This window comes from Calonectris borealis, chromosome 3 (assembly GCF_964195595.1).
Source record: "Calonectris borealis chromosome 3, bCalBor7.hap1.2, whole genome shotgun sequence".
Classification (NCBI taxonomy): Eukaryota; Metazoa; Chordata; class Aves; order Procellariiformes; family Procellariidae; genus Calonectris; species Calonectris borealis.
The window spans coordinates 47,197,317-47,210,997 of NC_134314.1; the positions used below are offsets into that span (position 1 = coordinate 47,197,317).

General features: G+C 39.4%; 1 protein-coding gene across 1 annotated transcript in view; it reads right to left on the reverse strand.

Moving 5' to 3' along the window:
- Positions 1-8,624: 8,624 nt before the first annotated feature.
- SIM1 (SIM bHLH transcription factor 1) overlaps positions 8,625-13,681 on the reverse strand; it is a 48,702-nt gene continuing 43,645 nt past the window's right edge. The window contains exons 10-11 of the mRNA XM_075148066.1: positions 12,489-12,894; positions 8,625-9,355 (exon numbers count right to left, since the gene is read on the reverse strand). Coding sequence (XP_075004167.1) covers positions 8,625-9,355; positions 12,489-12,894 — 1,137 coding nt within the window. The remainder of the gene's footprint in view (positions 9,356-12,488; positions 12,895-13,681) is intronic.

Consider the following 13,681-nt stretch of genomic DNA (forward strand, 5'->3'; position numbering starts at 1 on the left):
ATACTGGTATTATTTTTGTTATAGAATATTTTTATTTATAGATAAAGAAGAGTATAGATAACAGGTGACAAATACAGATAACATGATAAAAACAACAAAGCTGATGACAGCTCATGATAATCATGAACAAATGAATAATAATGATGAGATGAACAGTAATAATGAACGTTTAATTATTTGCATGTAATTTAATGCGTGCTTAGACAAAGACCAAATTTTTTAGTTTCCCTCTCAGGTGTATCTGATAGTACCTTTTATTGTTATTTTCCAACACAGGCACATGTCCTCTAGTTTCAGTTTTCATCTTTATGTTCTGTTTGCAGGCCACGAGTGACGATGTTTTGCAATGCAGCTAAAGTAGTATGTGTATTTAGTATGCTGAAGGCATCTATCATCTTTTGCCTGTAGCTTTTCTGAAAAGTTCATCACCTCCATTCCCTCAACCAATAGCTTTCTTGTAGCAGAACTAATGCCTGTGAGAAAAAGATTGCAGGGTTCTCAGTATGGCATTTACGCCAGCTGTATAAAGAAGGGAAAGGGAAAGGGGAGTGCAAGTGATGAAAACTGTTGCCAGACAGCCCTTTTCCTCATGAAAAGGAAAACACGATTTTCAGGATCAGCAGAGGACACTTGCTGGGCAAGCTAGATCACAAGGTTTGTGAAATCACAGGCCAGGGCTTGGGGCAAAGGGAAGAAAGGGAAATGGAAGAGATAATGCCGAAAATGAGGGGACTGTGAGAGAAAGGCAATGACAGACTGTGGGCAGAGAGAGATGTCTGCGAGGATGAGCAGGCTTGATGCTGGTGAGGCCCAGCTGTTTCCATGTACACATAGCCTTGCACCTGGCCTCTGGACCATAGTCCAGAGTGTTGTGTGCATGCCTAGTGAAACTCCTGTTAACATCCATGAAGAAACCATGTAGTCTGTCGGGCTTTGCGCTGTGGTGGATACTCCTTTTTATTCACACAGGCACGCCGGGCTGTGCAGCAGCAGGCTATTTGTGACCTTCTGACAGCCAGAGAAGCTGTATCAAATGAAATTGCTGATGCCGAAGCCTCTGATGGCCACCATATGGGGATAGAGGAAGTTTCTGATGGTATCGCACACTTTTATTACAATGGCCATGACAGCAGATTTCCTCAGTGCAGAGCAATTGCCAATGAGCGTAGGAGCCAAAAGTGAATAGAGACCAATGGGCAATGGGTACTATTTATGCACCAGAAGAAAGACTGAAGAGCATGCATGGATGTTGCAGGACTTTCAGCACACAGCATCAAGGATGATACTCAGTTTTGTTGCAGAGCTGAGCATGGAGAAAGTAGGACTACTGCTGTCCTGTGGAGGACAATATGGTCCATGAGTGCCTATTGATCTCAGTGTCTTTTTTTCAGCATGGGCTTCAAAGGCAGTGAGGTAGGTCAATAACGGGCATTTCTGAAACCCCTCACCCATGCGTTAAAAAAAAAAAAAAAGGAAAGAAAGAAACCCAACACATGTTTTGCACAGCTAAACAGCATTGTTTGGGGAAAAGATGACACCATTTCCTGCCTGCATGGAGAACTAGGGCCAAATTCAGGCCAAGGAACTACTTAAACTACCCCATGGAAAATGCTAAAAGCATGAACGTAGTTTAAACATCTAACTCTATGCTGTAGAGTATTCCCTAATCCCAGGAGCATCTCGGAGAACTGAATGTCTATGTCCATGCAGGAGTGAAGGGTCAGTGACACAACTGCTTCTCTGTTTTCTGTAATTAATTTACTTGAGACTCAGAACAGACTCCTGTGCATCTTGCCCCCATCCCCACTGCCTATGTGTTTTGCTCTGAGTCTTGTGAATGGAAAATATGTGAGGAACCACTTTCTCTTCTGAGAAAGTTGCTTTCTCACCCAACCACAACATCAGGCTCCCACTACTTTCTGACACCATCAGTCTCATATTTGTTCACCTGCAGCAAGGGCCTCAGTGAGACTGCCTGAGAGGATAGGGTTTGATGGCTCAGCGACTGGTCTAGAAAGTATGAGCTGTGACCCTGGACCCTCAAACTCAGAAAGATCTAGACCCCAGAGCAGGCACGGGTTGCAGCCGCTAAGCTGCTGCACAGTGGCTCGCATTATTATGGCTCGACTGAACAGTACAAGCACACAAGCCCAAGTAATAGCCAGTTGTCAGGTCTGAATGTGGTTTAGCATAACTTCTCACCTATTCCTTTGTCATAACACTGCTCTTTGTCTGAGTATATATATATTTTAAGCACCTAAGGGGCATCATACTCCAAGTCAGCAGATTTAGCTGAGGCACAGGGGTGGTAGATAGTTTCAAGAAACATGGCAGACTATTCACAAAGTGGACAATTAATCTTAATTAAGCCCCTGTGAGTCAGCTCTTCCTGACAGAATAGTATTTGAGCAGATTCAGACATCTTTCTTAAACGGGGTATCAGTATATTACCAGTGTCCCTTCATATTTGATAAACTTCATTCAAGATTCAGAGAGCACTTAGGATTCACAGGAATCAAGATAAATTACTTTCCCCATGTCCCCTCCCAATTCTGAGAAATACTCCCATTAATTAAAATGAATTCCTGAAAAGGTATCCTATATAGGACAATCCTTAGTTTAAAAATGTAGAAAACCAGACAAAAATTGCATATTGGTAGCTATATTTTAAACCAAAAAAATCTTCACATAATAAATACATCTTATGCACATTAACTTCAAATTTACTTCAGAAAGCTATTTACAATATAAATAATTATAAATGGGAACACTTTGCAAGATATTGTTGACATAGCTAAATTGTGTTTCCTACATTACATTCCAAAGGAAAATTTCAAATTACAGATGTTATGCTATAATGTCACTAGACCCTATACATTGCAAGGCATGGTATTTGAAATGCTGGCAATCTGTGTCTTTTTCTTCCATAAATATAACCCATCGGTTTAAAGCAAACATGAAATGCTTCATTATGTCTCAAGTGCTTTTTTTTTGCTAGATTAGTATATTTTTTACGCATTGAAATATTTACCTTGGGAAAAAGTTGCAGTGCCTTAAACGTACTTTCCTTAATAGACTTTATTTCCTTAGAAATGTAAAGGTGCCAATGTTTTATAATGTGTGAGCAAGATTATTTCTTGCATTTCCAAACTTCCCACTGTATCGGTAGCTGAAACGAAAAAAATGCATGCAGTCCAAACTGCAATAAATAAAAATCTTTGAAAACTGTATTTTGAATCCTAGAACAACAGGAAATCTTGAGAACTCTGTGTGAGAGGGGAGATAAATAGTGAATACAACCAGACAAAAAGCTTTGTTTCTTCCTGTATTTGATCTTTCCTTTCAAATACAGCTTCATAGATGGAGTCATAAATTACCTCTTTTCAGAAAGGGATGTATTCTTAGCAACTTAGAGCCAGATTTATCCACAGAACTCATGTATACATAAGCTAAATGCCACAGTGACGTTTAACCTCACATCATTTTTTTTTTTCATTAATAAATGCTCTAAGGAAACATGAAATGGAGTCACACTAGTGCTCTCACTGTTCTGAACAGAAGACTATTTAATTTTTGGTCTTCAGAATAACAGATCGGTAAAAATACTTTGCTAAACCCTCAGCTACACCTCTAGCAGGCTTTACTAACACCAAACTGAAGGGTCACAGAAAAAAACTGTGGGGTTTTTTTTATTTTGTTTGTTCTGTTATTGGTTTTGGGTTTTTTTTTTGCTTCTCAGTGCATACAGCCGAAATATTTAACCGTCAATACTAATTGCAAATAAAATAAAATATGTTCTCCTCCACACTGTGGAGGTGTCTGGAGCTAATCCATTATACCTACAGGAAAGCATGTTCATCCACCATTGTTCCTAATAACAAAGCCTATATTGCCTTTAGACCCTTAGGTGTTTTAAGTAAACTTGCAACTCATGGAAAGACCAGAGCCTGAACAAATTGGCTGCCAGACATTAACTATAGCCACCTTAAAATAGACATAGCTGGGTCTAATCCTGGAACTGTGTGCTATAATCCCCATTATACACAATTTTGTATGCAGAAGGTCTGAAACCGATGTGTCAGCTTTGTTCCTTGACTGAAAGGTTAACTGACCTTTGGAACAGCCAGTCTGATTTTCTGGGGTGGCTGCGTCTTTTCCAGAAATAATACGCGACCTTTTGTTTTTTTCCAGCTCACTCAGGATGTTCACATAAATGAACATATGGTGGTTAACATACTTAGGGACATTAATGAATAAATGCTACATGTCCAGAGATAAAAATGAGATTCAGATAAGAGTGATTAAAAGAGTTTAAAAGAGCAGAATTTCACTGTGTAACCTGTGGCAGTATTGCGGACACATCAACAAAAGCCAATAAAAGCTTAAGAAATACTTCTGGGGCTATTCAGTGCAGAGAGATGCACTTATTTTTTCAAAGCATGTATAAATAACCTCTATTATAGAAGCACAGCCATTACAACTATTACCTTCCATAGTTTCCATACTTACATTTGAGATTAAAAAAAAAAAAAAATTACAGACAAACCCCAAACCTATTGCCACTTCACAACAAGTCATCTTTTTTGCCCTTACACATATTAAGTAGTACCTTACTCCACAAATATTCCCATTTAAGTCAATGGGACAAATTGCCGAGTAAGGTTCTTCTAATTTAAGAATTGCTTTGCAAATTTGTCCAAAATTACAAACTCCATGTCCCTGGGGTGCAATTTTGTATAAAGAAGAGAGGGGTTTTTTGCTTCTTTAAACAAAAGAGATATACCAAAGTCATAATGCACCAAAATCATAATGCACCATCCACTGATATCAATAAGAAATTATTTGAAAGAGCTGCGGTCACTCTGTTTTTGGAGTAGCTACAAAGTAGTAATTTGGTGTTAACAGCAAAACAGTATTATGTTAGAGAAATTATGCAACACAGCAATTTATATTGTTTCTGTTCCAAAACACAATCTATATACCTTATTTAAAGTGATAACCTTTAGCTAATGTGATACATTTGAAATGTATTTGTTACAAACGCCTTGCATTTTTCAATTTTGCAAAATATCTCATCTCATCTTATCTGATTTAGAAAAGGAAAAAACAACAAAAAAAAGATTATATCCTTGAAGGATACTAAATGAAAATTTGAATTAAATAAATACGTAATGGAAAAAATAAGCTTTATACCATATTGAAAAGTACATGTAATATGAGCTGCAGTGATATTATATGCTATAATTAAGATTGCAAACTTGCTTTCACGTAGCATGTACGATGTGGAGTCTATGTTTACAACACTCAATGCTTTCTGTCAATTAAGAAGAAATTCCTGGCTATCTGAAGAAGCAGGATGGCAAATTAGTTGACAAAAGGCATCTATCTCCGGCAGACTGTACTGAAGTGCTAAGGAGTGCCAGTTGCTGGAATCCCATGAGGGGAGTGAGCATCAGCCTTTGCTTGTAGCACAATGTGGCTGCATGTACAGACCTCTCTACTCATATATTCCGTTCATTACAGTGCATTTTGTTGCATTTGTCATTGTAGTGGACTGGAAATATTGAAAATAGGATAAATAATGACAGTTTGGGAAGTTTTATTTTGGGATCACAGTAAATAAGAATGGGGAATTTTTATTGCATAGCACACTGGCTTTTTTCCTAGGCGAAATCATATAGAGTACAAGCATCTTATATTGTGCCTGTTTGTTTTATAAGTCTTCTATTTTTCAAAAGTGCCTGTCAGAATGCAAATACAACAATGCCCAAACTGTGGTTTCCTGACTACTTGTGGCCATCAGACCATAACCAGGGAACTGCAGCTGGTCTGCAGAACTCTGCTGCCTTCTAATTAAAAGCTTGATAACAAGAGTGCTTGGTGATCCCAAGAAACTTAGGTGCTGACAAAATCCCATTCATCCAAACAGGTTAGGAAACTCTTTTGTAATACAAAATAATATTGACACTTAGACTTATTTTTATATGTACTAGTAGGGATAATATGATACCATGTACCTCTACTCTAATTCGCTTTGCAAATTGTATTTTAATACTGTACAATGAGACTCCAAATACAAGTTTATTCATATTATTCATAGGAATAAGTGAAATAAATATGTATCCAGAACTAGATTTATCAAAAATACTTTCTTATTCCTATGCTTTAGGAATATATACAATTGTTGGGCTGAAAGAAGTCCATTTTGGTCCATTCCTTCCTCTGAGTTAACAGTTGTCAATGTTTTTCTTCCCCTCAATTATTTGCCTTGTCTTTATCTTAAAACAAACAAACAAACAAAAATCTCTAGCTGCTTCTCTTTATGACCTTTGTTATTCATTTGGCAGTTAGTCAAATAAACTTCTTGCCAAATCATTTTGTTCTCATTTTGCCTTGGCTAACATTCAATGCCCTGTCTCTCATTTCTGCCGCTAGTTCAAATAGTTTTAGACCATTATTTATCTCTCCTCTGTGCAGAGCTTGGTGCACACCAGTGACATTCCCTCTTACTCTTTTCCCTTACAAAGATGACAGACCCAGTTTATTTAAAGTTTTTATTAGATCTTTCAGTCTCTTTATCTTTTGCTGAGCTCTGCTCCACCTTTTCTATTATGAGCTTTAGATAATAAAGACCAGACTGTGTTGCTCTTCCTTGTGTTCAACGTACATTTCACCAGGAGTGATCACACTGCAGTCAACAAAGATTGCTTATGGAGTAAGGTACTACTCAATTCAAGATTCACAATCTGCCTTGGAGTGATCAGGACTATACACAATATTCCAAGTTCAGAGAGGTAATTTCCTCTGCTTTCAAGTACATCTCTACTTACGTGGCTTATAATGTTATTATTTAGCTTTTGCTTCTGATTAGTTTTATTTGAAAACAGATATTTTTAACCCACCCGTAGCATGCTGGTTTATATTTAGTCCCATTGATGACTCAGTCCCATATGTCGAGCTTCTTAATGTTACAAATGAAGCTAGACTTAGTGCTAATCTCACTTTAGGAACCACCTCAAGCACTCTTACCTCCACATTCGTATAATAGGGAGCGGTGGTCCCGCTGCCGTTGCAGTCAACTTTGAGACTTCATATAAATGCCATACAAAGAAGGACAGGTCTAGCAATTGTGCCTACAAATGCCCTCTTTTACTTTTTTTAACATATGTTTTTTATTTACTCTTTTCCAATCAATTAGTGTCTCTTTGTTCATGAGATTATTAAAAATTGCAAAAAGTTTCTCTGCCTCTTTTGATGTCTTCTATAACTCTAGGACAGGCCCTGATAATATCAGCATTCTTAATACAATTGAATTTCTTGGAACCCTGATTTCCCTCAGTATTTTTTAATGTACATATGACTGATTTTGATATTCCTAATGTGTTCTGATATTCATTACATTTTCTGCTGCAAGCAAGAAAAGCAAGAATATCTCTTTTTCAAAGTCATACCTATTACTTTACTGTATGTCAGACAGAGCAGTTACAATTTTCTATACTTTCTTATTTTACTCCAAAACTTGACCAGAAGTAGGACAAACCACCATACAGTTTTTGTCTATTCTTGCCTCTCATATTTTTACACTTATGCAATTGACTTTGTAATTTACAGCAAAATTTCTATGATTCTATTGAGTTGCTTCTGTGTTTCAAATTAATTCTTAATTACTTGGCCTCTTGGAATCACTTTTCCCTATTTTATAATTATTAATACATGGCATACATAGCCATTAGGTTAAATGTGTTTATCTTGGACCCCTTCTAATTCCAGCCTATTCCCTGTGTCTCCTGACAATTTTCTTCCATTTCACTCCGCTACCCACCTTGTGCAACCATTCAAAAATACGAGGACAATCTCCCATCTCTACATCAAGACAACCAAGCCCTACGTATTTCTCAAAACTACACTGAGAAAGGCCCTCTTTCTTTTAAATACAGTAGAAGTAAATATTTGATCGTACTAATCATAAGGATACTGCTCATTTGACTCCTTTCAAATCAAGCATATGTAAATAGCTATGTATGTGAGTACACAAGGAAATAACAATTCGAGGAGTTCTCTCTTCTTTCTCCCCTTTTTGATTTTGTATTGGTTAGCCATGGATGCTTTATACCATGGAGCAGCATAACACACGTGGCCGTTAGGGAATAAACAGATCACAAGAAGTACACATTTTGATGTGTATTTCAAAGGAACACGTTCCAACTTTCTGCGTAAAAAGAGTGCATAGCAGTTTTGTTGGCTGGGACCTGTGGGGCACATGCAGTTCAGAAGGTCTGCCCTTGGCAGCGTTTCCAAACAGCCACCTCTTACACAATGTGCATAAATTGCTCTGCTAGCCTGCCCCAAGCACTCCCTGCCTAGACCTTTTTCATCCTTCTCACCTTGCATGGCACCAACTTTGAGTTTAGCTCCATTCACTCTAACCCCGCATGCCAGTGCATTTTATTTTTTAAAAGTAATGTGTGTTAACTAACTTATCCCCCCAAACCTTAGGTTCTTTTTTCTAGTGCACTGTGGTATATCAAATGCTGGTAACGACAAGGGCATGAAAACATATAATATCTTCCAATTAGATCTCAAAGGTTATTTTTTAAAGCACAAAAGTTTTTAGAAAAAAAGTGTCAGCTTCCATTGGTTATTATAACGGATGTTCCCTTGTGTCCTTGTGCTGGATCTTGTTGCATCCTTAAGTGAGAAGTCACATCAAAGTGTGATCCATTACAGCCTAGTGAATAGTTTCTAATGGTTTCGGTGTCATATAGATGCTCCAGGGCATATCCAGTTAATGTGTAAGCATGCTTATCAAAGTACTGCCTGTGGGAGCTGTAATAATTTGGAGAGGCTGCTGGGTGGTCCCCTGGGGTTTGATGAGGGGACATGTCTGAATGCAGGTAGTCTTTAGCTAGTACCAAACCAGATTTTGATATTCGGTCAGAATTGGGGCTGCTTATCCTAGACAGTGTTGTGGGGCTGTTGTCATAGTCATTTTCATGTGGGCTCATAATCTTTCCATCTCGTTGCTGGATGTGTTCACAGGGAGGAGTGCTGGCAACCGTCGGGACGCGGCAGACATCCCCTGCCAACTGCTGCTGAGGGTAGTTTGCAAAACAGATAGCGTGCTTCTTCCCTGTGCCGTTAATGGAGACCAGTGGATCAGGGGTCGTTTTCCGCAGCTGTAGTCTGTTTTCTTCCTCTTTAATCATTTGCTGGGTGGCTCTTATTAGAGTTTCAATTTTGCTGGGCTCATGTGGACTGCTCTGATATTGCTCAGTACGGTATCGGTCACCTGATTCACTGGCAGAGCCAGGATCAGGTGAGCTAACAACACTGTCCTCATCCCAGTGTCCTCTCCCTAGGAAAGAGAGAAAGGGGACAAGCATAGAGGTTGAAGGAGGCAAGCAATCTTGAAGAACAAGTACTCTGAACCTTATTTTACAAACAGAAAAGCAAGACAGAGGCAAGTAACTTGTAACAAAGTCACCAAAAATTACCATGGTAGACCCCTTGCTTTTCAGTGACAACCTCTAGTTTCCAGTGTCTGCACATGGAACAAGTAACACAGCTGAAAATATACAAAGAAGAGATCTAAGCACCTCAACACAGACATCCAGTGCCATCTGAGATGCTCTAGGGTAACCAAGCATCTGCATAGGCCCAGCAGGTATGGCACAAACTCTACAGGAACTCTGTGTCTTCTGGAGCAGCTAGAGGCCAGGCAGGGTACCCTAGGGCATGTCAAAGTGCCCTCAACACCAATGTACATCATTCCAGAATGTCTTCTTAGGGCTTTCCAGGAGCTAAAACATAGAGACAGCATTGTGGAATAGTTTGTGGCCCAGTAGTGACTTTATGCAGGTTACACAACAATAAATAAACGCAAGTAATGATGCAGTTCTTCTTTAGAAGCGTAAGAACCCATAGCTGTTAGACAGGGTTACTGTAAAAATGTGATGTCATATCCCAATGCATAGATATTTGCTGTATAAAACTTTTAGAATGGGAAAATATAACTATATTCTTACCTCTCTTTAAAAAATAAGGCCCATAGACATATCAGAGAAGGTATTCAGCTTGCATGTAGCTGAAAGGACAGAATCAGACCTGTCAATCCTCACTAGGAAGAAAGTGAGTGACCCCCAAACCTGAACAGCCAACTAAGGCCACACTATAATAAAGGGCTTGATAAAGGATTTGCTGAGATACGTGCCTGCAGGAGGGCACGTGTTGGATTGCACAAATTACTTAATGATGCCTTTGCCTCAGCACATACAAAGTCCTCTTTGGGGATGAGGCCCGTTGGGTTGGTTGACAGGACTCCTCACAGGAAACCCATTTTCGGACTAGCACAAGTAGTTCCCCCTGCTCTGTATTGGGTCAAGGCATACAGATCTGTTTGGGTGGCAGACCCCTACCGCTGTGTTGCAGAGTTCATGACAAAAATCAGTGATGGGCTTTTATAATAAACATATATATCTCTCCTGCCATTTGTAGATGGAAGTACTGCACTGTGGAGTATCTCATGAGTATAATTTTATCCTTCACATCCTCTTAAGATCTGGACCCAAAATGCCAGGGCCTGGAGGTGGAAGGGAGCTGCAGCCACCAGCGCGCAGGGTACGTCAGGCACACCATGACACACCAGGGAGCTGGCTGGCCGCGGCTCTAAACCACATGCTCAGTTTGTCTCACTGCACAGACCGTATCTGCAGTGTCCCAGACTTCCTGAGTGTGACCAGAAATGCATGGGCTTATACGCAATATCCAGGGCCTGCCATACTGGTCAGCTAATTGTCATTATTGTAAGGTGACTCCGAGCCAGAACTACCAGAAGGTACATTAAAAGAACAGAAAGAAGAAAATATTTTCTGCTCACAGAAACTGCTCTGACAGCAATGTTCACATAGTATTGTCAAAAAGAGTTTAATTTGTGAAAGGCCAAGGTTTGAAACTGCCTAAATCTAAATGAAAATGGCACATTTGCAAGGGAAGCTGAGACATTCCTCTCCTCAACGAAGACCAGCATGTCAGGTTTTACCTCCAAAGCTACATGCAGACTGAAAGCCTACTAAAACACGTAAGACTTGATACAATAAAGAAAATAAGTGCAGCACCTGGAATTACAGCAAAACGAAGGAACAAACTAAAATGAAATTATATTATCCATTTGCATTTATTATCCTTGATAATGGTACGGAATAAATATTTAACACTTTTGTGTTTGTATCTCTCTATGATATTTCTACATTACTATATTTTTATGCTCAGCGAGAATTATCATGCATAGAATTTGCCAGCAAAATTATCATACTTTGTTCAACTCTATTTTTTGGAGAAGAAAAAGCTCGAGAAACACAAGTATGACAGAAGTACAGAACAGACACAAGGAAAGAAGTGTGTTCCCTCAGGAAAAGTGGAGAACAGTCCTCATCAGCAAAATTTAGGGCTCCTTTTCTTTCCTCATTTTTCCTCTGACTGTATTTCCTAGAACTTGCTATTTAATCATTTTTCTAATCTCAACATAATTTTCCTCAGATTGGAGTAAAATAGTACAGTTCTTTTTGATTTCCAAAGCTTCATTCTGCAAGTCAATGGAATGGTACTAATGTAATTAACTTTTATGAGTTCTTTAGATACAACCTATGTTTTGACAGATTATTTTAGTAGAAAAGCATTTTTTTTTATGCTGCATCTATCCTTACAACTTTGAACTCTGACTTTTGGGTCAGTTGCAGTCCTTCAACTCTCAGCCTACCATTTAAACCCAAGGACCTTCGGATTTTTCCAAACCCAAGATCAACCTTTCACTGTGATTTTTTATTAGCTTCAGCCTCTGAAGATGTGTTAATGCACTGAGTTTGCAACCTGCAGACACCAAGCAAGGCTTCAGGCTTGGTGCTGAAAGGATGGAGAGACTCAAATTGGCTAAAAATTATATCTGTGGATAAATGTCTGAAACCAAAAGCAAATGTTAATTTGAATTGCCAATTTTAAATAAAAATAAACAGCAAATCTTACAGAATCTAATAATAACCAGTGCAGAGAAAAAAGTCATTTGGAGAACAATTTCTCCAAAAACTTTAAAGATTTTTTAATATTTAGCTTGGATTTAGCTCTAATTTTTTGCTAAATATATTCCATCCAAAGAAGCTTGATCTGAAGTCAAATAAATAACACACTTCTATCAAGTGTATCATTTTGTTTATGTTTTTAAGATCAGCCTTAAAATCTCACCAGTCATATAGTTCCACCTGAATTTCACAGATTAAAAAATATACAACAAAATTATATTTCGCTGCATATAAGCCAGACTGTCAAACTCAACTTGAATTTAAGTATTCCTCATCCCCATAGATGCGACCTCTGAGACAAGGACATACATCAAGAGTCTCTCTCATTTTCTGTCTCTCACATAAACAGCTGCACGTTTATGTCATGTTACTTTATCTGAGATGGTGCCACTTCTGCAAATCCTTGTTATCTCTTACCATGAATCCTGTGCACTGACGTTATGTGGGGCATACTGTTTTCATACGCTTCTCTGCTCTCAGGGGACGACTTAGTCAGGGGCAACGCTGAACGAGAACCCCACCAGCTCTCCCTTCCCGGCTGCGGCGTGCCAAGGAAATACCGGCCAGCTTCACATCTGCCTCCTTCACAGGCCTGAGTATGGAAATGTCTGTCATCGGTCAGCCTGGAGTGGTCGAGTGCAAAACCGTAGCAGAGAGCACTGCGGTCTGAGTACTGTCTGTAGGCACAGGAGACATCATGGTGCTGGGAACTCGGTCTGTCCGCAGGCTCCAGTAGCTGGGGAGAAGCTGTATCGGTCAGGGGGCTCCCGCCCCACTGGCTCTCGTGGTCAGACTCGGATCTCTCAGTGTGAAATCCAGAATACTGCAAAACAGGAGAAGCAGCGGGGAAATTACTACGCCTGGGTGAAATCTGCAAGTAACTGCACTGAAAAGACGGAGTATGTATGTGAGAGGGTGTTTTTTGTGAGCGTGCCCACACGTCTGTACCTTCTGATTGGACTCCTAGTCCTTTCCTGTACAACACTCTGTAATGAGCTCACAGATGACAGGACAGACCTCATGAAAGTCTAAAACATCCCATGTCGACCCTTAATAGCCATCTCTTTTATGATGTGTAATATTAGGCTCAGCAACATCAATGTTGCGATTCAATATTTTTTTAATATGTCCAGGTTTTTCTTATTGCTTTGAAAGCTAGTGCTTATGGCTCAGCAATGGTGCCCCAGTGCTCCTTGGCAAAACGCTTTCAAAAGGGACTGAAATAACACCACTCCCGGAGCATTCTCGCATGTCAAATTGAAACTGAATGTGTTTGCAAGTTCTTTTTCTAAGGGTTCCCTCTTTTCCTCATATTTTGTTTGTTGTTGGATTTTTTTTCTTACCTGGAGTGGTATCTTGGAACTTCTTTCCTCCTACTAGTAGGGAAAAGAAAGCCTTCTGTAGATCCTGGGACTACCAACTCTACTACAGAGTAAAGTTCCAACGTGATGGCAGATCAGTAGGAAGCTAAAAATCACAGCTCTGTTGCAATGTGGGAACAAGGAAAATCCAGAAGCTATTTGCCAGAAAAGGCAACCTCTAGCCAAAGCAGGCAGAGTGGGCATTTGGCACCCTCACTTAAGTAGGGGCCTCCGAACACTGAAGAAGTA